Source organism: Apis florea, unplaced genomic scaffold (genome assembly GCF_048593485.1).
Source record: "Apis florea isolate Af1SG1 unplaced genomic scaffold, ASM4859348v1 contig_2272_pilon, whole genome shotgun sequence".
NCBI lineage: Eukaryota > Metazoa > Arthropoda > Insecta > Hymenoptera > Apidae > Apis > Apis florea.
The window spans coordinates 6,591,738-6,615,249 of NW_028256549.1; the positions used below are offsets into that span (position 1 = coordinate 6,591,738).

Sequence of the window (23,512 nt, forward strand, 5' to 3'; positions counted from 1 at the left end):
ATAATATGTTATTCTATCATCTACCACAGAAATACAATAAAGAACAAGCCGACAAGGGCTTCTCAATTAACGTTCTATGTCCGTGCACGTAATCGCAAACCGTACCCTGCAGTTGTGCAAAGAAGTTCATCGTGGTCGCTTCGACTGCCAATCGACTGAAAAATTTTTGAAAAATCTTATAACGATTGTAACGTTTTGTCTATAATATAATTTAGTGTCGTTCAAAAAATAATTTTTACATCCTGTGTAAGTACACATGTATTTTTGCAATAAAATTCCTTTAACTTATTCCTTTTACTTATAAGAATAAGAAGAATAAAAGTTTGCGATGAATTTCTTGATTCAATATTGTAATATTGTATTATATATTTTTTGGAACCAAATTTTTTTAGAAATAAGATACTTTTTTTTCAATTATTTATAGGAGAAATATAATTTTTTAAAATATTTCTTTTAAAAAAATAGATAATATATAACATATCTATTATTAAAATTGTTTCGTTGAAAAGAAATATATTTATATTTTATATTTAATTATTTAATAAGTAAGTAAGATATTGTTTCATGCATACATAACATTCAGCATGAAAGAGTTATAAATGGATATAGTAAGTAATCAATGAATCAAAATTAACGATTAAATGTCTGCATTAATCATTAAAAACAATTTCTTTTTAACACTACATTACATCACATATATACAATATATATACATATATTAGTACCTAAAGAAATTGGAATTGTTAAATATGTATTCTTAAACTAAAGAAACTAAAGAGGAAAACTTTTTTATTAAAAGTCTAAGTCAAAGTAAAGAAAATCATTATTAGTAGTTATAGCATCGATTAGAATTAATAAAAAGATTATCAAAAGTACATGTAACAGCTATAAAAGAAAAGTGTTTCCAAATTTTTCAATTGGTAATGATATACTTTTGTATTATCATTTATCAAGCAAATATCTCTAAACTTTTATTTCCTGTTATATTTTTCTACTTCTCTCTTTATGAAATTTAATATTCTTTTAATGAAAAGAAAAAATTTAAAGAAACAAATATTTATCCAAATTTTCTTTTTTTTTTGGTCTCTGATGAAATTCGAAATTCTAATAATAACACACGAATCGTATAATCGTATAATCGACAATCGAGAATAGATCGCAGACAGGATGTCAGAGATCTCGCAAACAACATTAATTGCCGAGGACATGTCAGACCGAAGGCTAGGTATGGGTTTACCACGAGACTATCGGATTTCCCACCGGACCAGTCGCAATCGATTTTTAACCGCTGTTACTTTTTACCTATCGGTTTCTAGACTTATAAGCGATCTTATTACCGGAGCTACGGCGAACAGTCGCGAGACATACGTGAAATAGAAAGGATGGACAGATGGGCAGGGAAGGTGGCCGTGGTAACGGGTGCAAGTGCCGGAATTGGGGCCGCGATCGTCAAGCAATTGCTCACTCATGGTAATTCAAAAATTCTTATTTTTTTCCAATTGTTGTTTAGAAAGTTTCGATCCTATATCTAATTCAACTCAAAAATTAATTTATTTATAATACTAGTTATTTCAACGAATCTTGTACTTCGAATGGATGTATCTATCCGATATGTTTAGCAATGGGCCTTTCTTGTTTGTAGTTTGTGCCAGAAGGAAAATAAAAATTTATTTAAGTTTAAGTATAAGTTTGGCCGATATATATATATACTGTGAAAATATTAAAATTTATGAAAGGATTTTTTTTATTTAACGTTTATGCAACCCTTTACAGAATTATTAGCAATTACGCAACGAAGATTGCGTAACTGAAAGAATATTTTAAAATTAAATTCTAAATTTTGAAAATAATGAAATAAAAGATCATATTTTGAAGTGTGAAAGAAATATTTTTATTTATTATTCTTAGTCTATTCAATAGAAAAAAAAATTATAAATTTATTTATTTATGAATATTTTGTTCTTTCATGCTTCATCTCAAAATTTCGATATTTTTGTATTAAACCATGAAAAGGAATGAAAAATGAAAAATAAAAAATTTCAAGGAAAGAATAACACACGAGGTATATTCTTCGAAGGATAACGCATAAAACTTTTTTTTTAATAACAAGAAATTAAAAATCTGATTTGATAATTTTTACAATTATCGCAGCAATTTATATATTGATTAATTAATTTCTGCAAGGCATGGTGGTAGCAGGTCTTGCCAGAAGAGTAGAAAAGATAAAAGAATTGGAGCAAGGGTTGGAAGAATGTTCGGGAAAGCTGTACGCCGTAGAATGCGATGTATCAAAAGAGGAAAGCGTGATCGCAGCTTTCGCGTGGGTTCAAGAAAATCTTGGCCCTGCAAATGTGTTGATCAACAATGCTGGAATAACAAAAGAATCTTCTCTTATAGGTAATTCATTCAACCCTTAATATTTTCAATTTAATTTGAACAAAATACAAATGTTAGAAATAATAGAATTTTTATTGAAAAAATTTTTAATTCACTTGACTTTGAATCTAATCTTCATCAATTCAAAGAACATATATTATAATTAATAACAATAATTTATAATTAATAACAGTATAAATTAATATAAATTACAATTAATAGTACTAACATTATAATTGTACTTATATTGAATCTTAGTTATACTTAAAAAACTGATGAGAAAATATTTTTTCTAATTTTTAATCAATCTCCAAATTAATTTGTAATTGCTAACTTAATTACAAAAAACCTTTGATCGATTAGCCTAATATCAAATCTGCAGATGGCAATTTAGAAGATTGGCGCTCTGTCTTCGACGTGAACGTTTTCGGATTGTGCCTCTGCACTAAGGAAGCGATTCGAATGATGCGAGAAACAGGAGGCGAAGGTGTCATAATAAACATAAACAGCCTTGCAGGTGAAAGAGTGCCTTTCATACCTGGATTCTCCGTTTATCCAGCTTCAAAAAGAGCTATCGCTGCTCTGGCACAAACGTTGCGACACGAGCTGACGGGAACCCAAATCAGAGTTACGGTACTTGCAATTATTATTTTTTCAATAAATTATATTCAAAATTAAATTATTTTCAAATCAGGCGGAATGATGGAAAATTATTTAAAAAAAATGAATAATAAATTATATATTATATTAAATACTTCTATCATTAAGTATACAATGTAATTAAAATATAATCAATTATGACACGAAAGATTTATAATTTTATTATAATTAAATATTATTATAAATGTTTAATTTAACGATTTTTTTTTTCAATTTTACAATTTTTGTTTTTAAAAACTTTGTTTCATCATTCGCACAATAGATTTTAATCGAAGAATTTTTATTTCGTTATGAAAAAATATATGTTTTCACTTTTCATAAATATATTTCGTAAAAGCTAAAGAATATTATTTTTTTAAATACTTCTGATTGATTTTTTATTTTAATGATAAAATAAAGCTTCTGAAGGATCAGATTGAGATCAAAATTAGTAAATTACTATATAATTATTAAATAAAATATTTAAAAAAAAAGGAAGTGAGAAAAAAAGAGAAATGTATTAATAACATTTCAAATTTTAATTTCTTTTTTTTTCCTGCAGGGTATTAGCCCAGGTCTAGTAGCCACAGAGCTAATGGTATCTTATAGCACGTATTCCGAGGAAGCATTAGCATCATTCCCCACATTGGATCCAGAAGACGTCGCAACAGCTGCAATATATATTTTATCATGCGCCCCGCATGTTGTCGTAAGTATAATTATTCACACTTAGATGATTGACGAGAATTTAGAATGATATAAAAAATCTTCAAAAAAAATATATATATATATACATATATATTATTACAGATTATCACGCAGACTTGAATCAACAAGTATTAAACACATAAATGATACACGTGATAATGAATTACCAATTTGATTTCTTCTCTTCTTTTTTTAATTTGCAATACATACATTTAATATATTTTCAAAATCGATTCTTTTTAAAACAAAACTTTTTCTTTTTTTTTTTTTTAAGAAAATCATATCTTGACGATAGTACGTATTATAATATCTTATATTTATATATGAAATATTCTATGCATTATGCGTTAATATCATTTTTAATTATATTTTCAGGTTCAAGACATTATTCTGCGACCTTTGGGCGAATCTTGGTAATAAACATATGAAACCATTCAAGATTTAGTTATACTTTAGAATTATTCGTTTCTAATTATTGCACAAACGATTGTTATAGAGAGAAAGAAAATATTTATACATATTATCAATTGAAAGCACTTATTTAGTTGTTAATTAATAATTGTTATACTTTATAAAAATTCTTTAAATTAACTTAATACATCCAATATATTATTTGAAATTTTTTAACTTTTATCCTTTGATTAAAATTTTTAATTTTTTTTCATGAGAATTTCAGCTTAGAAAGTCTTTTTAAATTAATGTAAAAAAAAAAAAATAAAAAAATTGTAAATTTTATTAAATTTTTATCCAATAGTATACGTATCAAAGATGATGAAGTTCGCAGAGATACATGTAAATTACATATTTTATACATCTATTTCCTTCAATTTCTCGATTATTCATGATAAAAACAAATGACATAACATAACCCATTCATCCTATATATTCCATTTCAATATTTCCTCGCGATGGAGATATTTGAGCTTGGCGAAAAGAAGAAGGCTTTCGCGCACCCAAAAGAACGTTATAAAAATCCCTTTAAAGAAGCTCTTAAAGTGAGATAAATCGATACTATTTTATAAATCAGTGATTTTTAATTTATTTTAATCAAAAGAATGTTAGTTTTTATTCTCATATGAAATTTTGTAAATTTTATTTGCATAAAAGAATATTATTTCAGATTTTATTAAAAAAAAAAAAATTTATCAAAAAAATTAAAATAATAGAAAATTCTATTTCTTACATTTCTCGTATATTTCACTAATTAGGGATTAAATATTATTTTATTACGAAAATTAAAATCGGCAAAATCTTAGAGTTCCCTAGACAATTCTAGTAAAATACTAGTTATGAATTTTAAAAATTTTAAAACAGTAATATAAGAATAATATTCATTGAATATTTTATACTACGAAAAATTGAATATTTTATGTTTGAAAGTTTCATTAAATTACAAATATATTGTTGAACTAGTTGCGAGATTTATGGAATTATACCAAGACGCTTACCAAGAGACAAGAATTGCAGGAAGCGAGACATTTGTTCAGAGAAGCAAAGCATCTTATAAAAATTGAGGAAAAATTGGACAAAATTTATCGTGTAATTAACAAAGGATTGCTTCACAATCCAAGATTTCACTCGCTTCATGCTATAAAAGGAGACATTCATTTTTCTGAAGGTTTGGAATGAAAATATTATGTATTAATATATACGATATATTAGAAATAAATTTGAGTTTGAATTTTTATAATTTATATATATATATATTAAATATATATTTCATTGATAGATAAATTAATAGAAATTAATAATTAAATTTATTATTTTATTAAATAAATGTATTATAATTTTATTTGTATGTAATGTATGAATATTTAAAAGAAGAAAATTTTTATGAAAGAAATAAAAATTCAAATCATTTTAATTTTAAAAATTTTGTTTCATTTTCCTTGTCTTATCTTCATAAATTCAAGCTATAATAAATATTATTACACAATATCAAGGAAAAATAATTTTTTATGTTTTATTAACGTATATATCACATCTAAAAACTATTTGTTATACAAATTTACAATCTTCATAATTTTTTTTGCATATTTACAACCATTTTGAACTAAAAACTAAAAAAAAAAAACTATTTCGAAAAAAATATTATTATTTATAATAATCACAAAAATCATAAAAAATTATTTAATTTAAGGAAAATGGACAAAAGCCATCCAGAACTATGAAAACGCAAAGCTTTTTGCCAAAGATGATTATACATTGACAAAAGAGAAATTAAAAAATATCTACAATGATCAATTAGTCAATGCTTATAAAAAAAGAAGTGAATTCTATTGTGAAAATAATATGTTATTAGAAGCTTTGAGTGATTATGAACAAATTTTTCTATTTAAAATACCTGAAATGAACATAATGGAAATACAAGTATATGATCTTAATTCCTTATTGTTAACAAGTACTGATTAAAAATAATTTTAAATATATTGTATATTGCAATACATAAATTATCAGGATAGGTTATTAGAAATTCTTCGTCGATTGCACAAATACGATAAGTTTCGAATGTATTGGGATCAATTTATAATGAATCCTGATCCTATGAGGATTTCTGATTTGTTAGCTATACATGCAGAATATAAGATTCATCTTAAAGAAATGGCAATTGCCAGGCATATGCTTCTGAAAGCTCTTAGCATTAACAAAAATAATGAAATAGCTCAAAATTTATTACAAGTTCGTAATCTTTTAATGATAAAAATATTTAACTCTGCAATAGCACACTATTTTTTTTTTCATCATCAATTTTACACATAATTCATCGAACATTAGGATAGCTTTCGATTATTTATTTTTAGATAATTCTTTTTTTTTTAAAAAAGATGTTCAACATGTCTTACTAGGATAACGAACAACCTCAGTGTGCCATTATAGAGTTAAAATAATTATAACTTTTCTATTGAATTAAATCTCAAAATTTTTGATATTTTTCATTTTTTTTATGATAAAAAAATAAAACTTGATAACGTAGAAATCAACATTAAATCAATTTCAAGATAAAAGTAATGGATTTCGAATAAGACGAATTATATTTTTAACATAAAAATATTAAAAAACTATTTTTAATTGATTTCTAAAATTAAAAAAGATATAAATAATTATTAATTAATATACACCAAAATATTGAATATATATATATATATATAGCAATTTCATTATTCTTCCTTCTTTTTATAATTCAAATTTTTTATTATTCATATTTGTAATTCAATTTTTTTCAATTTTTAAAGATACTAATATTATTTTCAATAATTCTTTATTTTTGCACACTAAATACTGCTTATTTAGTATCATTCGATTTTTCCTCGCGTTTACCTGAATTTATGATAGTAATCAAAATATCAAGTTGATTGATAATAAATTTATTTATCCTTTGTTTATCAACTCTTCGTATATCTGAGCAAAAGCTCAGTGGCATTCACTTTTTTTTTGCTATATAATTATTAAATATATTTTGATGTATTAATTAATATAGTATAATCTCTAAAAAAAAAAGTATTAAGTTATATAATTATTTAATATTTGATATTATATTATCATGTTTAAAATTATTATCATTTGAAATTTGCTAAATTATTTCGATGATTACAGTTACTATTATTAATATTCGAATGTTTATGTAATGTTATTATTTTTATGTATTTAAATAATTATTGTATACAAAATTTAAAAAATTTAACAGTTTAAAAATCCATTACTTTATCACTTTCTTGTAACTTTTAGAAATTAAATATATTACACATGTTATATTTTTATCATATCACACATACAAACAGGTTGTATTTAGTACTGGTCATGCGTTATCAGCCTATACCGTCTTATGGTGCATGCATTCTTGTTACGACAAAGGTTTGGTCACAATCGAAAAAGCACTGGATTGTAATCCGTACAATCCAGGATTTAATTTATTAAAAACTGTAGTTTTACGATTGTCTGGTCGTTTCGAAGAAGGAAATATATGGTTAGAAAGTCTTAACAAAAATTTTTTTAAACTAATAAAACCGACAAGAGACAAAGAAAAATCGATCATGGGAAAGCTTTCGATTAGAGAAACAAGAAATCATTTGATCAAGCAATGGTATCTAATACGGTAAAAATATAAATATATAATAAATATTTTAATTCAAAATTCCAATAATCAAATAATCAAATAGATATCATTAATATTCCATATTTGATCCATTTTACATTTTTAAAAACGCACGTATCAAACAAAAGCTTAAATAGTAAAAAAAAACTTGTTACATCATCAATAATAATATTGATAAATTATAACACGCTATATGCGGCAAAAACTTTCGAACACTTCGTTTACAGATATGATATGGCAATGCAATGTCTATTAGAGGACAAAATCAATATGGCAATACAAATTGTATTGAAAAGTAACCTCGTTAAACAATATCCAGAATCATATCTATTATTAGGCGACTGTTTCATCAAACGTAACGAAATTAATTTGGCACTACGATCATACCTCAAATGTCGCAAAAAGATGCGCAAACTGAAGTTACCATTATGTCAAAAGACTATCGATTTGGCGGAACGAATAATCGATATCCTGAACGATAAAGCAGAAGTGGCGATAAACAATAGAGATTCGAAACGAGCGATCGATATAGCTGAACAAATACTTCAAATATTTGATGAAGATAAAATACCATTAGAAGAATTACGTTTACAACGTAGTCGTGCCCTTATCCATAAAGCTCGTGGTCTATTTCAAATAGAAAATAAAAAAGTGATTCGGAAAAAACAAAGTTGCGAGATTGCGGCTGATAGTTTGAGGTTTGCTCGCGAACTAAATCCGGATCTGTATCAAGTTTTATATAACGATAGAAATATGGAAGGAGTTATCGATCGATTTGCACCACAACGAAAATTACCTCGATCTTTAAAAATCCTTATGCAATTTTCTTAATAAATTTTATCGTACATTTTACCGTTCAATATATTTTTTACATAAATTTAAAAAAAAAAGAGAGAAAAGGAATTTTATAATATTACAATTATTTAAAATTATTATTTCGAGGCTAAAAGATTACGTAAACTTGAAGTATCGATTGAAGCAATGTTAAAAATACACATCTGATGCAATATTTGCAAAATGTTACTTGAACAAGAAAATGCCTGTATCTCTTTTTATCACTTATCCTTATTTTTAGTAAACACATATTTTAAGAAAAATTACGTTAATATTATGATGGTACATATTTATAATAATTTTTTGTGTAATTAAATAATTTGATCTAAAAATATCTTTTTCGATTAAAATCTTTTTTGTAATTTTCAATAAAAAATTCTTTATAAAATTTATTAAAATTTTATTTTACTATAAAATCACGTAAAATATACATTGAAAAAGAAAATCTTTTTTTTTTTCTAAAAAATATTACGAATATTATAATTTAAATTAAAATATATTTAATCTACAATATAATAAAACAACTGTCTACTTATATTAGTTAAAATTAGTTAAAAAGACAAGGTCTGGTTAAAGTATCTCTGAAGATTAACGCGACCTCGATAATCTTGGGCCACAATTTCAGTTTAGTATAAAAGAAGCATCGACGCTTCAAATTTCAGATACATTTTATTCAATTCTACGGTTCTTTCTCGATTACAAGTAAAAAAAAGAAAAAAAACAAGCACAATTTAATATATCAAAAAATTCACAATGGAACAAAATTGGGTTGACAAAGTTGCCTTAATTACTGGAGCTAATTCAGGAATTGGCAAATGCCTAATAGAATGTTTAGTTGGCAAAGGAATGAAAGTTATTGGAATTGCTCCACAAGTTGATAAAATGAAGGTATATAAGATTTTTTATAAAAATTTTTTCTTAAACAAGCAATAATTAATAAATAATAAAACTTCATAATAAATTACACATCTTTTCTATAATAATTCTTTTTTTTTTTTTTTTATATTATGGATTCATCACTTTTTCATTCAATTATGTTGTTTAATTTGTATAGATTGTAAAACATTTCATTCAATCAAATTAATAGATTTGGATTTAGAACAGTTTCAATCTTCGAATCTTTACTTTCTTCTTTAAAGAAAAATAATATCTCTTTATTCTTAAAATTTAAATTTTATTTATTCTTCTTCTACTAAATAGACTCTTGTTGAGGAACTAAAATCTAAACCTGGAAAACTAGTTCCTCTTCAATGCGATCTTTCCAACCAGAACGATATCTTGAAAGTCATAGAATGGGTCGAGAAGAATCTAGGAGCTATAGATATTCTCATCAATAATGCAGCTATTAATATCGATATCACACTGCAAAATGATGAAGTGTTAGATTGGAAGAAAATTTTTGACGTAAATCTTCTTGGATTAACTTGCATGATCCAAGAAGTTCTGAAGTTAATGAAGAAAAAAGGTAAAATTTCACTTTTGAAATATAATAAATACTTAGAAAATTATGATATGTTATATTTATTTCAAAATGTAAATTTTTCATATTCTCATACTATTGTATTTTCTAGGAATTAATAATGGTATTATTATAAACATCAATGATGCTTCTGGATTGAACTTACTACCGATGAATCGTAATCGTCCAGCTTATCTAGCCAGTAAATGTGCATTAACTACCTTGACAGACTGTCTCAGATCTGAATTAGCACAATGTGAATCCAATATCAAAGTCATTGTAAGTTCTCAATTATTTTCATTCTTATATCTAAAAATATAAATTTTAATTGTCAATTATGTCTTCGAAATTTTAAATTTGATAATATATATTTTAGTCTATTAGTCCTGATTTAGTGGAAACCGATATGACTGTACAATGGTTAAAAGAAAATTCTCGTCTGGCTTTGAAACCCAAAGATGTTTCCGATTGTGTTCTCTTCGCTTTACAAACTCCTGACAATGTCTTGATCAAAGAATTGGTGGTCACACCGAATCGTGAAACGATATAAAGAAAAACGATCAAATATCATTTATTATTTTTCTATATGTTTAACAAAAACATAACAGTTAATATTTGTAAATATACAAAATAAAAATTTGTCAATATCGAATTGATTATTCTTAAAGATTTGTAATATTAATTCTTTCTCTATGGAACATTATTATTATTAAATACAGAATAATATAATTCAGGCAAAAAGAATATTTTATTTATCGATCATGTAATATAATGAGATAAAAAATAAAATAATAAGATTTACATTTATAATATAATAAGATTAAATTCCTATTATCTCTTAGTATTAAATAAATAGATTATGTAAATTGGATATTTACATAATATAGAATTTACAAATATAGAATTTTCGTAACAAATATTAATTGCAATACTATTAGATATCACGATCTTACAAAACGGTCACTTCATTAATCCAAGAAGCAGCGGAAGTTCATTCTCCTCTTGATCCGACGGATCATCTGAACAAAACTAATAAAAGATTAATTCATTATATTCTCTGTTTTCTTGTATATTACTCACCTAAAATTCAATCATATACATTTGAAAAACATTTCTATAAAGTATTGACAACTTTTAATAAATTTTTGTATAAAAAAAATATTTAATAAAAAAAAAATTAAAATAAAATATTTTTATCTAAAAAAAATTATTCCTATTTTTTTTTTGTAAAAAAAAAAAAAAAATATTTCTATAAATGTATTTATAATACATTTTTCTTCCTTATAAATACATTAATATTTTCCTATTATTAAAATTATCTGATTAATCATCAATTTTTTAATATTATTGTTTTTATATTATAGGAAAAATAATAATATATTTTATGGAAGAGAATCTATACTCACGTATTTATTTTCTTCTTGCTCTCTTGAACAAATACATGAAAAAAAAGTGTAAAATCTACCGATATTAATTATATAATAGTGATAATAATAATAATAATAGAGATATTTTCAACATAAATATTAGTTGAGGAAAGGAATTCAGGTTATTATCCAAAAATAGTATCAATAATAAAATAATCAAACATTTTTTATTCCTGCTTCCTGAACAGATATCGATGATTAGGACTTCTATAAAATTCTTCTTATCATCGAGATAACAAACGTAAAATTTCTAATTAAAGAAATGATTGGGTAACTATTAAAGAGGGATTAATACTACTATCGGGAAACAAACATTCATTCTGTCAAAAATTTTTGTTTAAGGATTCAAAAATTTGTGCGATAATTCGTATGATATTATCAATTTGATTTACGTCAATATAATTATTAATAAAGAAAATGGAAAAAAATAAATTTGCATAATTTCAATATAAAATGACATAAAATGTTTTAATTATTATTACTTTAAAGATTTGAAGATTGATTTGATTTTATGTATGGAAACTATAAAATTTTATTATAAAGAGTTAAAATTAAAGATTATTTTTAAATTTTAAAAAATATAAAAAGGTATGGCTACGTTTTCAAAATTTCATTTAATACGATTTTATATCTTTCTCAGATTATACAACTTTACTTTAATTCATTTTTCTTTACGGATAATAATGTAAATCAATATGATAACATGAATTGATCCATCTTGTACATATACGTATGATAAAAGCTAAACATAAAGATGATGATGATGAAAGATTAATCACACTGAAACAGATCTTTCAAACAGATGAATATTATATCTGTTACACGTTTTTAAGTTAGTTTCGTAAAGAAATGGATTTATAAAAAAAATTAAAAAATGGATTTTTTTCTGATTCTTTTATAGGATTTTTTTTTTTTTTGTCATATCGTTTAGAAGAATTGCATGCAGAAAAATATGTATATATCGAAGGGGCGGCAGAGATATTAAACTTGAACAAATACCTTACAGCGAGAGTGTGCGAATCATCCGTTCCCGATCGTCCGTGTTATCCGAAAAATGATATCCGACTATTTTTTTTTTTTTTTTTAAATTCCTGTATTGATCTCGATAAGTGCAAGTCCAAATCCCATATCCGACCTAGGAGATATAATCCATGAAGAAACCTATTTGTGAAACGAGTACAGCCACATATTTTGCTTTCTCTTTTTTATATAATTGATCGATATTTTGATAATCCAAATCCATGAATATAACGGCGTTATCATATATATATATACATATTGTCCGGTCAAAGATCCAAGTAATCCGCTTATTTACAGAATCCGTAGAATATTTCCAGCCAAATTATCCATTTATCCAAAATATCCATCATTAACACTAATTTTATATCCTGTCAGCATCCTAATCCCACACACCGCATCTTTGTCAAATCCTGTCTTTCCATCTTATTATTTCATGTATATATACATATATACTTTATTTTTCATTCCAGAAGATCCTCTACAACTAGGAAGAGCCAGGTCCTTGTTAGAAGATGAAGGATTTGTCTCATTTTCCGACCTGAACGTAAATATCCTCTTGAACATGCATCAAAGTCCTGAAGAACGAGGTGTAGATTGTTACTATAGCACACATATCAAAATTGTATATACACACGGTCACGATTAATGTGTACAATCAAAGATCAAAACGATTGAGAGAAGAGCAATCAGACGATGTTTGATCACAAGGTAGAAAGTAAACCGTAGAAACACTATTTTTGCAACGCGATAGTTTTCTTTTGGAGGACTCCTCGTTCGTTCTGCACGATCCTGAGGAATGCTAAGCACGAAGTTAGATAGTTCAATCGTAATCGTAATTGCCTATGCTAATGCTTAAATTACACAAGTCAAACGAGAAATATGGAAGATTTCTCAACGAGCTGATTTCCTCGCGTTGAACCAGGCACCAGTTTTATATATCCTTTTCATATAAGTTGTCACGAATCATCGATCACTGAGCGCCGATGGATGAAACGTATGATATACCCCGGTCAACAACGTTTTCCTTTGACGATGAGAATCAAAATTATCATATCGGTAATAATAAAAATAATTCTCGACTTACGAACGTATGATATAGAAGCTATAAGTGAGTACTTTCATATAAAATAAAACTTTATAATGTTGACATTCCATTACCAGTTTGTTTTTTTTTTTTTTTAGAGCGTGTAAAACGTAAGAGAAAAATCGCGAAAGTCTTCCTCTTTTTTTCTCTTGTTTTATTAGCGTTAAAATCGCGTGATAAATCGAGTAATAAAACCGAAACACTGAAACGATTAAGAAATCTGTATATAACCACGTCATTAAGATATTAGTAAGATGTTCATTTTGCGTTTTCAATTACGGTATTTTTTTTTTTTTTTTTTTTTTTCATTTAGTTTGTCAATGCAGAAACACTGCTACATCACGATTAGATAATTTTTTTTAAGTTTGTTTAACGATTCGAAAGAGAAAAATATGGACAATCATTTTGAATCCTTGTAATGGATTTGCCAACGTTTTCTGATGAAAATCCAGCTAATTGAGAATCCTTGAATGAAACGGATTGTGTTTTTCATCCAATTCCTTTCCTGAATTCCTGATCCTGAATTTCCTCTTGAAAGTATCCTTAATGCCTCATTATTTTTGCATTCTCTTAATCCTTTTTTATAATATATGCTCCATACATAAATCCATCCAAAACGCATTCCATCTCATCCCACCGTCAAGCGAATGTGTATTATATCCATCCAAGAAGTAAGATCGTGTCGATTTCAGTTTTTCATTCATTGTGTTACAATCCAATCCAATATACAAAAGAAGAAAAAATACATTAGTCCCTTATACAATATGCATTAATGTTATATATAAAATTTATTACTGCAAATATAATCCTTGTGACTTACAATATTTAAATATTATATTTTATAAATTGAGCAAATACTATACAGAACAATATTTTGTATCTGCTTAATTTAAATTTAGAATTATTTTACATATCCATATTAAATAATGTAAAAAGAAAACAGAAATCACAAGATCAATTTGCAATAATAATATTCTCAATAATACACGAAATCATTGTTTTCCTTCAACATCTTTAATTTACAATCGAGAATTCTAAAAAAAATGTATGCTTTTAGGCATTGCAAAATTTATAGAATTTTCGTTTGTATAATTTTTAAAAGGAAAACGAGAAATGTGTAGCAGAGTATCATTTGCAAGTGCCAAATATAAAAACACATTTCTCAGGATATGTCGTGTATAACTTAAAATTTACTTTAATATTTCACAGACATTCAAATAACAGACATATTATTATATTCTTAATAATAATTTCAATATGAATTAGATATTTGTTTTTTTCTAAAGTGACACATAACACACAGCTTTTTTTATCAAATCAAAAAGATGGCCCAATGATCGTCGTTAAAGGACACTCAAATAAAACATATTTTAAGCTGTTGTTATATTAAATGAACAATATCAATGCATAATAAATGAGTTATATCAGTTTTTCCAAAGCAAATTGGTCATATAAATATTAATCTATTAGTAAAAAATAAATTTTTGATCTATCTTTATCAAATATGTTCTATATGTCGACCATCCGTCGATAGGTATCGATGTATTACATTACCTAGATATTAAGTGTTATATTTTTAATACATATAATATTTTGTATTGTCATCACTAGATAGTCAAAATAAACGTACTTAAATTTGTGTGATAACTTAAACGACGATGAGCCGTGTAAACAACTTTGATGTATTTATTTATATAATAATTATTGTAAGAATTAATTATAATTTGTTTATATAAAATAAAATATAACTTTATAATGAATTTAAGATTTTTTTAAATATATATTTTTTTATTATATTTCAAATTATTTATCAAATATTTTAAAATTATATGCAGAAAATATAAAAGAAAAAATTTTAAAGTTTTTGCATAATTATATTGAAAAATTTTTTGATTTTTAATGAAATCAAAATTTAAATAATTAATACAATATATTTGTTATATATCTTGCATATTATATATGCTTATTAAAAATATTATCGTTTATTATTAACATTATCGTATTAATTATTTTTTTAATATATGTAAAATAATTTAGAATTGTTATCACTAAAAAAGTGTTAGCTTTATGAATATACATATATGATAAGCATTCAGCATTAGAAGCTTTAAAAAATTTCATGTTATATATGCTATAAAATGCTGTATTCACAATTGCAAATTTGAATAAATATATGAAAAAAAAATCACGATCACATCAGTATTATAATATAGCTACCAATGATATTATACAATGTGAATGATCATATATTAAATTAGAAAACATTCACACTGAATGTAGATTATATTGGTAACTATATAATAAATACTACTATCAATGTGAACACTAATTAAATAACCAAAATAATATTAGTTATTTCTTTTTAAATTTTCATTTGTAATACTTCAAAATTGTTACACATCTCAATTATAGTTGTAGTGTCAAAACGAATTGCAAAATATAAAGGAATGTATTTTCAAACATAAAAATAATTCTAATCAATATTCTTCAACAATAGTATGCAATTAATATGAGCACGATTCTTCTTTATTAAGACAAAAAATTAAGATAATAAAACTTTGTCAATATTTACTGTTGGAAAATCTAACTGCTCTTTCAGGTTTATTTAAATAATCATTTTTAATTGTGGACTTATAAAAGGATAATATATTCTTAGATTAATTGTTAATATATAGATATAAGCTAGGAATATTTAAATAGAGAATGACAAAATCTTTGAAAAAACAGTTTTGATATATGTAAAATGAACCGTGCTCTAACTATACATTAGGTACAATACAATTATTAAATTCAAGCAACATAGAAATAATTTTATAATTTGTACAAAATTGGTTTGGATTGGAAGGTGTCTTTAAGTGAAATTTAAATCAGTAATAATGAAACATGGTAAAGCAAATATTGATAAGCCTTTACTTATATTACCATGTGAAACATATACGTACACACTAGTCGTATGAACGAGATCTGGAGCGAGATCTTGATCGCGAGTAATTACGTCGTAATGGTGAATAGGTAGGTGAACCACGACGCCGTGGACTATAGCTTCGTGAATGACTTCGACCTCTTTCCCTATCTTCACTGCGTCCCCTATCGCCACTGTTATGATCTTCTTTCACTCGAATATATGCTACTTCACCCTATAAATAAAAATAAAAATGAAATTATGTAATACAAAAATATAAGATATTAGAAATTTATAATTAAATCATATATTATTTTAAATAAATTTATACCTCATGAGACCTAAATCTTGAATCATCTAATTTTTTTACAGCATACTTCATATCTTCATATCGTAAGAATTCAACAACTCCAGTACCATCTTTAAAAACATCAGCAAAGCAAACATCACCAGCTTCACGCATATGATCCTTTAAATCTTGCCAACTACCAGAAGGAGGTAGACCCGTAACAAGAACTCTATATTGAGATCTTCTTGCAGGTGGTCCACGTCCTCGAGAATTACTCATTTCACCTCGACCACCTCTTCCACTATCTCCTGCTCCACGACCACCACGAAAATTATTACTAGGACCTCCACCTCTTGGAAACTCTACACGTAGTCTATAACCATCATAATCATATCCATCTCTTGCATGTACTGCATCCTCAGCATCTCTGAAAAAAATTACTTATAAAGTAACAAATCTAATATAATTTTTATGTAATTCCAAAATTAAATCCAAACTTCAATTAATACTCGATAATATCGACATAATTTTATTTTAATTAAATTATAAATTTTTTAAATATTTTTTCATTTAATTAAGAAAAAATATATTATAGAACAATAGATATAATAGATATTCAATGTTATATATTCAGTATTATAATACAAAAAACGAAAAATTTTTACGTAATTATAATTTATCAATATACCTTGGATCATCAAATTCGACGAAAGCAAAAGGTGGTCCTCTACGATTTTTTAAATCAACAAAAATAACTTTACCGAACTTATAAAAAAGATCTTGAATGTCTTTCGTTCTAATATCGGGAGGTAAATTGCCTACATAAATTCTACATTCATTTCTACCACCGTGAGACATATTCAAAGTTTGTATTATAATTTACTGTATACAAGACACAAATAAAAAACACACTTCTAAAAACTTTAATCGTCTTTTAAGTCTTACACTCTCTTTATTGATGAAACAAACAAGATGGTGGTACCGGTCGGGAAGAAGCAAAATCATGAAATATATAGAAAACCAAGAACGTTAAAAAATCTGAACGAATCAAATATTTTTATACAGTTATTAATTTATTACGTACCATATTTTTTATTTTATTTTTTTTATATTTATAAATTAATAATTTATATTTAAAAAAAATTTAACTTTATCTTATTATTTTAAATATACTGAATTAATTAAATTAAATTATTTTTTGATAAAATATGTATAAATTATTATTCAAGATATATAAAAATTAAATATTAAATTTTATTTGCAATATTTTTTTCATTTATATTTTTATAAATAAATTAATCATCATGTAACATTATTTCAATATAATTTTACTTCATTTTTTTAAATTTTGAATTTGTTTATTTAAATTTAATGAAATTATTAATTTTATTAATAAAATTTTTTTATGAAATAATATATAATAACAAATATTAATTTTTTTATATTTTAAATATTTTAATTGATTTATTTTATTCATTTTATTATTTTCTTCTTCAGTGAAATTTTAAAGTATAAAAATAAAACTTATAAATATACTATAGATAGTATCCCCTAGAAATTAAATTTGTTAAATTTTGTTTACGTTTTCCTCTAACCTTTAAAATGTATAAAAACAACGAATAATTATTTTATTTATTTTTTCTTATAACAATGTTATTTATTTATAAATATGGAAATTTGTAATATTAATAATATTCTATGATATTAATAATACATTTTATAATTTTATTCTTAATTAAGTAATAATTATAAAATCACAATCAGAAATAATGTATGTGTATCATTAAACTTAAATATAATAATGGCATTTTCATTTCGTATTGGTACCAAATGGTACCATGATTTTCCAAAATTGGCAAAGGAATCTGGATTTTATTTTAATATGCATAGATCCAGATTAAGAATAGATTGGAATCGTATAAGTATGTATGTAAATGATTTCAATAGTATTATTTAATTTATTTATAATTCTATATTGTTTTAGGTAATATAGATATAGATCGAATTATAAGAGAAAGAGATTTCCATTCCATTGATGAAAATATAAATAATGTAATAGATTATTGTTTAGAAAGTGAATATGATGTTAAAATCTTGGATCCAAATTTTGTAAAACTCTTTTGTCTTGCACAGTTAGCAGTTGAATATTTATTATATTGTAAACAATATTTAGATCATAGTGTAATGATATTAAAAGATGAACTAAAATTAAAAATTGAAGAAAATGTTAAATTAAAAAAAGAAATATCTACTTTAGAAGAAATAATGAAACATATGAAAGAAAAAGTAAAAGAAAAAAGTAAATTAATAGAAACTAAAATTGGAGATACTAATGGTGAAATATATAAAGTAAGAAAATTGTAAAATATTAATTTATTATAAATAAAGTTTTTTTTTAAGAATATAATATAGATAAAATATATATTCTTGTTGAAAAACTGCATAATAAATATACTTTAAATATATTTTTCTTAAAAGAAAAGCTTTAATTATATATGTAAAAATATTTATTATTTATTATCTTATTTTTTTAAACAAAATTATTAATATTTTTTAGTGTCCACATTGTCCAAAATCTTTCATATCTTCTATGTTTGTTAGTGCACATATTATACGTCGTCATACACATACATCAGATTTATATATGTCTGTTTCTCCTATACATGAGCATTATCGCAATGAAACTGAAAAGTTACATAATGAAATAAAAAACTTGAAAGAAAGATTAAATGAAACAGAAAAAGTAATAAGAAATGAATCTGAAAGGATCTGTGATAAAAAAATATTAAATTATGATAAAAAGCAAACTGAAAATGAAATTGAAAATCTTAAATATGATAATAACAAATCTAAAGAACATTCAGAATATAAAGAATATCAAGAAGAAATAAAAAATTTAAAAATCATGCTTTTTGATGAAATACATGTATGTATAAATTTGGAAACTTTTACAATATTTTAAGTAATAATATATAATAATAGATAAATGTTAAATGATAGATAAATGTTATATAATAATATATAATAATAGATAAATGTTTTAACAGAATTTAAGACAAAAAGAAAACATTATGTATGAGCGTACATCTGAAACAAATGTCCAAGCATTAATAAATCAACAAGAAAAAGAATTTCAAAAATTAAAAAATCAATTACTCGACAAAGTAAGTAAAAAATTTTTTCATATAATAAATATGATTATATAATGGATGATTACTTTTTTTGATATTTTATAGTTTACTCCAGATATAGAAAGCATGCATACAAAGTTATATGATCAAGAAAATTATTGGAAATCAAAAATAGAACAATTAGAAAGTCAGCATCATAAAGATATTGAGAGACTTACTACAGAATTGAAATTGACACAAAATGCAGCTGATGATATGAAAGCTAAATATGAAGCAAAAGTTAGCGATTTAGAACGTCAAACGGCAAATCAATCAAATATTTTAATTGAACAAAGTAAACAATTACATTCCTTATCGCATGAAATAAATATTTCACAATTAAATGAAAAAAATAAAGATTTGAAAAATAATTCTTTACAAAAATGTAGTCCATCTATAATGTTAGACAAATCTAATGAAATTTCAAAAAAATCTGATGAAAATAATTTAAAACAAAGTTATGTGGATACAACAATTGAACAAATTATTACTGAAAATAATACAGTAGACACTACAATTACTTCAAATTTATCAAATAAAGTATTTCCATTAACAATAGAAGATACGTTTTTAAAAGATACACAAATTTCGAATTCCAAAAACAAATTCATTATTCATGAAAATAAAAGAAATATTAAACAAAAATATGAAGAAACTCGAGATATCGAAAATTTCGATCATATAAAAACTATCAAAAAAGATTTAGAATATTATAGTTCAAGTAATATTTCAGATTCAGAAGATTCGATACTTGAAGAAGAAAATAATTCTAAACATAGAAAGTATAATCAATCAATTATAAAAATGGATTTACACAAATCTGATATAAGTAAGCAAGAAAATGTTATTAATAAAAATACATCTAATGACTTTTTATCTGATATTAAAAATATCAAAACATTGAAATCTATAGAAGAGAATTTATCTTCTATAACAAATTCAGAATCATTTATTTCTAATTCAAGTATAGAAAATGATACAATTCACAATGATTCCTCATTGCATGAATATAAAACACAATTACCATTTTCTTTAAAATCTAAAAAAATAACAGAACACAATTATAAAAGTTTGCAAGCTTGTTTAATGAATGTTTTTGAGCAAAAATTAAAAGATTTAGGAATAGATCCAGAATGGCAAGGAATACCAAAAACAACTTTTAAACAAAAAATGGATATTTTAAAACACCATCACAAACTAGCTACAAAAGTAAGAAAAATATGTAAAATATTATTATAATGTTTATGATGCTTAGAAACTTATTAATGTTTTTTAAATTTATTTATTTATTCACAGAAATTATCAAAATATCATCAAATTAAATTAAGAATAATCGAAGAAGTTCTCAATAAAATATCAAGAAAAAAAAAAATTATAGAAAATATGAAACAATTTAAAAAACCATCTTTATATAGACCAATAATAAAAGAATTAAGCAATCAACAAAATCCTGGTAATTATAATTTTTTTTTTCAATATATATATATATAAATCTAATTTTTTTTTTAGATTCTCTTTTTATTTTTTTTAGATTCTCATATTTCTTCATTACAAGCAATAACGTTAAATGAATATGATTCTGCACTAGAAACTAAAGATTCTGTTAAAAATATAACTGAAAATGAATCAGTACCTATAACAACACAAATTACAAATTACAAAACTGTAAAAGAATTAATAGATATTTCTCCTAATTCAATAAAATCTTTGGAAAATATACAACATGCTACAAATTTTCAAGAGCTTTTAATAAAAAAAGATTTTTTGAATGAAATGAAATCTGTATTCAATTCTGAAACATTCAAAATAATATCAAATAATAAAACTGTATCAAATAACAAATCTACTGAAAACAATGATATAAATAATTCAAATATACAACAGGAATCACAAATTTTTATATCACCTAAACATAATAAAAGTGTTCTAAAATCTACAACTGGTTCAACAAATAGTTTGATAAAAAAAAGAGTTATTTTTGATCTAACAAATAAAAAGGATAAAGAATCATATTCTGATGATGATAAAGAAAAAAAAGAATTATGTGAGAATAATTGGAACACTTTAGGGTATGTAAAAATAAATGATATTTTTTTATAAATAAAAAATATTTTATTTTAATTTATATTTAATTTTATAATTATTTAGTAATTCTGATGAGCGGAAATATTTATCTCAATTAGAAGATTATAAAAATTCAAGTAATATCAGATTAAAAACTACACAAAGTGATAAAATAGCAGAATTATCAAAAAAACTTGAAATACAGGTAAAATGTTAAAAAATTATTTATTTTTTAATACTAACAATTATAAATATATTATTTCAGTTAAATATGGTGAGACAAAAACCTATAGGATCTGTTGAAACAATATTTTCTTCAAACTACATACAAAATAAAAAAAATCAAAATAAGAGTATTGAACAAATAAATCCTACTAGTATAAGTTCTTTTGTAATAAATCCAGTTCAAACATCTTTATCATATTCTAAAAAACCAAATGAATTATTACAACCAGCATCGTATAATTTAACACATAAAATATCTGAAATTTTACATGCAGAATCTGTATCAGAAATATCAGATTTAGATTCTGACATAGATAAAATTTTAAAATTAGAATAAGATTTAGATTAAGATTTATATAATGTGAGATATTGAGACATATTTCTTTTTTTCTTGTAAAAAAGAAATATACAATAAAATTTTTTTGTTTGAGGTTTAGTTTTCAAAATAATCAATTTTATATCTATTATATACATGCATTTACTAAAATACGATTTTCCGTAATATAATACTGATCTTAGTTACAATAATAAAAACATTCAAAATATAGATCATTAATAGAATGTATTAATTACCCATTCAAAGATATGAAAATTGAAAATACATTATTTTAAAGTTTAAAAATACAAATATTAATAGTAAGAACAATTAGGTGAGAATGTCGAGAATAAGAACATTATTTTCAATATTACTAATAATAAAATGTTCATGATAAAATATCATTTTTTCTCAATTGCAATTCTAAAATTCCTGAAATATTATTTGCAAATCAATATTTTTGCATGAAAAATCGTATCTTAATTACATATATAATAGATTTTCAGCTAGATTATTTTGAAAATTAAGTTTCGAACAAAAAAATTTTATTTCGCACTTTTTATACATTATATCGCATCCTATATAATATATATAATAATTATATATATTATGTAATTAAATATGATATAATTTTAATTTTTTCAAATTTACAGCTATACAAAACAATGTTTTTATCTTGAAATATAATTGAATAAAAATACTCTTTGTAAAATGAAACATAATATTAATTTAATACTAACAAATAATAATTATAAAATATGTAATAATTTTCTATTTATTGATTTGTAATCTAGTCTATTAGACCAAAAAAAAATAATTATCGCATAATGCAGTCAATATTTCACTTACTGTAAATAATTTTTATTTCTGAAACAAATAAAAACAAAAATATTTCTTATATCAAAA

General features: G+C 23.8%; 5 protein-coding genes across 10 annotated transcripts; 4 read left to right on the forward strand and 1 right to left on the reverse strand.

The window, feature by feature from the left end:
- LOC100865958 (short-chain dehydrogenase/reductase) lies at positions 1-4,458 on the forward strand. Of its 3 annotated transcripts, XM_086902892.1 has the most exons (8): positions 101-246; positions 584-608; positions 1,156-1,225; positions 1,317-1,470; positions 2,185-2,397; positions 2,759-3,009; positions 3,578-3,724; positions 4,099-4,458. In XM_086902892.1, exons 4-8 carry the CDS (start codon positions 1,383-1,385, stop codon positions 4,138-4,140), a joined length of 741 nt encoding a protein of 246 aa, XP_086759018.1. In that variant the 5' UTR covers positions 101-246; positions 584-608; positions 1,156-1,225; positions 1,317-1,382; the 3' UTR covers positions 4,141-4,458. The 3 variants fall into 3 exon arrangements, with proteins under 3 accessions (XP_086759017.1, XP_086759019.1, XP_086759018.1); XM_086902891.1 differs by lacking the exon at positions 584-608 and having other exon boundaries at positions 1-246; XM_086902893.1 differs by lacking the exons at positions 584-608; positions 1,156-1,225 and having other exon boundaries at positions 97-246.
- A 1,706-nt stretch (positions 4,459-6,164) lies between these two features.
- On the forward strand, positions 6,165-9,385 carry LOC147658449 (uncharacterized). 2 transcript variants are annotated; one of them, XM_086902889.1, is made up of 4 exons: positions 6,165-6,402; positions 7,503-7,816; positions 8,044-8,514; positions 9,313-9,385. In XM_086902889.1, exons 1-4 carry the CDS (start codon positions 6,232-6,234, stop codon positions 9,383-9,385), a joined length of 1,029 nt encoding a protein of 342 aa, XP_086759015.1. In that variant the 5' UTR covers positions 6,165-6,231. The 2 variants fall into 2 exon arrangements, with proteins under 2 accessions (XP_086759015.1, XP_086759014.1); XM_086902888.1 differs by lacking the exon at positions 9,313-9,385 and having other exon boundaries at positions 8,044-9,042.
- Positions 8,676-10,919, forward strand: LOC147658450 (dehydrogenase/reductase SDR family member 11-like). Its single transcript, XM_086902895.1, has 4 exons — positions 8,676-9,538; positions 9,851-10,115; positions 10,222-10,388; positions 10,486-10,919. The coding sequence occupies exons 1-4, from the start codon at positions 9,404-9,406 to the stop codon at positions 10,657-10,659; spliced, it is 741 nt and encodes a 246-aa protein (XP_086759021.1). The 5' UTR covers positions 8,676-9,403; the 3' UTR covers positions 10,660-10,919.
- Positions 10,156-18,365, reverse strand: SF2 (splicing factor 2). 2 transcript variants are annotated; one of them, XM_086902890.1, is made up of 4 exons: positions 17,520-17,822; positions 16,874-17,258; positions 16,583-16,777; positions 10,156-10,418 (listed from the first exon to the last, which is right to left on the reverse strand). In XM_086902890.1, the coding sequence occupies exons 1-3, from the start codon at positions 17,687-17,689 to the stop codon at positions 16,586-16,588; spliced, it is 747 nt and encodes a 248-aa protein (XP_086759016.1). In that variant the 5' UTR covers positions 17,690-17,822; the 3' UTR covers positions 10,156-10,418; positions 16,583-16,585. The 2 variants fall into 2 exon arrangements, with proteins under 2 accessions (XP_086759016.1, XP_012345137.2); XM_012489683.3 differs by lacking the exon at positions 10,156-10,418 and having other exon boundaries at positions 16,528-16,777; positions 17,520-18,365.
- A 47-nt stretch (positions 18,366-18,412) lies between these two features.
- On the forward strand, positions 18,413-23,512 carry DZIP1 (DAZ interacting zinc finger protein 1). 2 transcript variants are annotated; one of them, XM_086902896.1, is made up of 9 exons: positions 18,413-18,753; positions 18,816-19,180; positions 19,389-19,757; positions 19,879-19,995; positions 20,068-21,210; positions 21,298-21,454; positions 21,533-22,070; positions 22,150-22,270; positions 22,331-23,512. In XM_086902896.1, the coding sequence occupies exons 1-9, from the start codon at positions 18,633-18,635 to the stop codon at positions 22,625-22,627; spliced, it is 3,228 nt and encodes a 1,075-aa protein (XP_086759022.1). In that variant the 5' UTR covers positions 18,413-18,632; the 3' UTR covers positions 22,628-23,512. The 2 variants fall into 2 exon arrangements, with proteins under 2 accessions (XP_086759022.1, XP_086759023.1); XM_086902897.1 differs by having other exon boundaries at positions 18,623-18,757.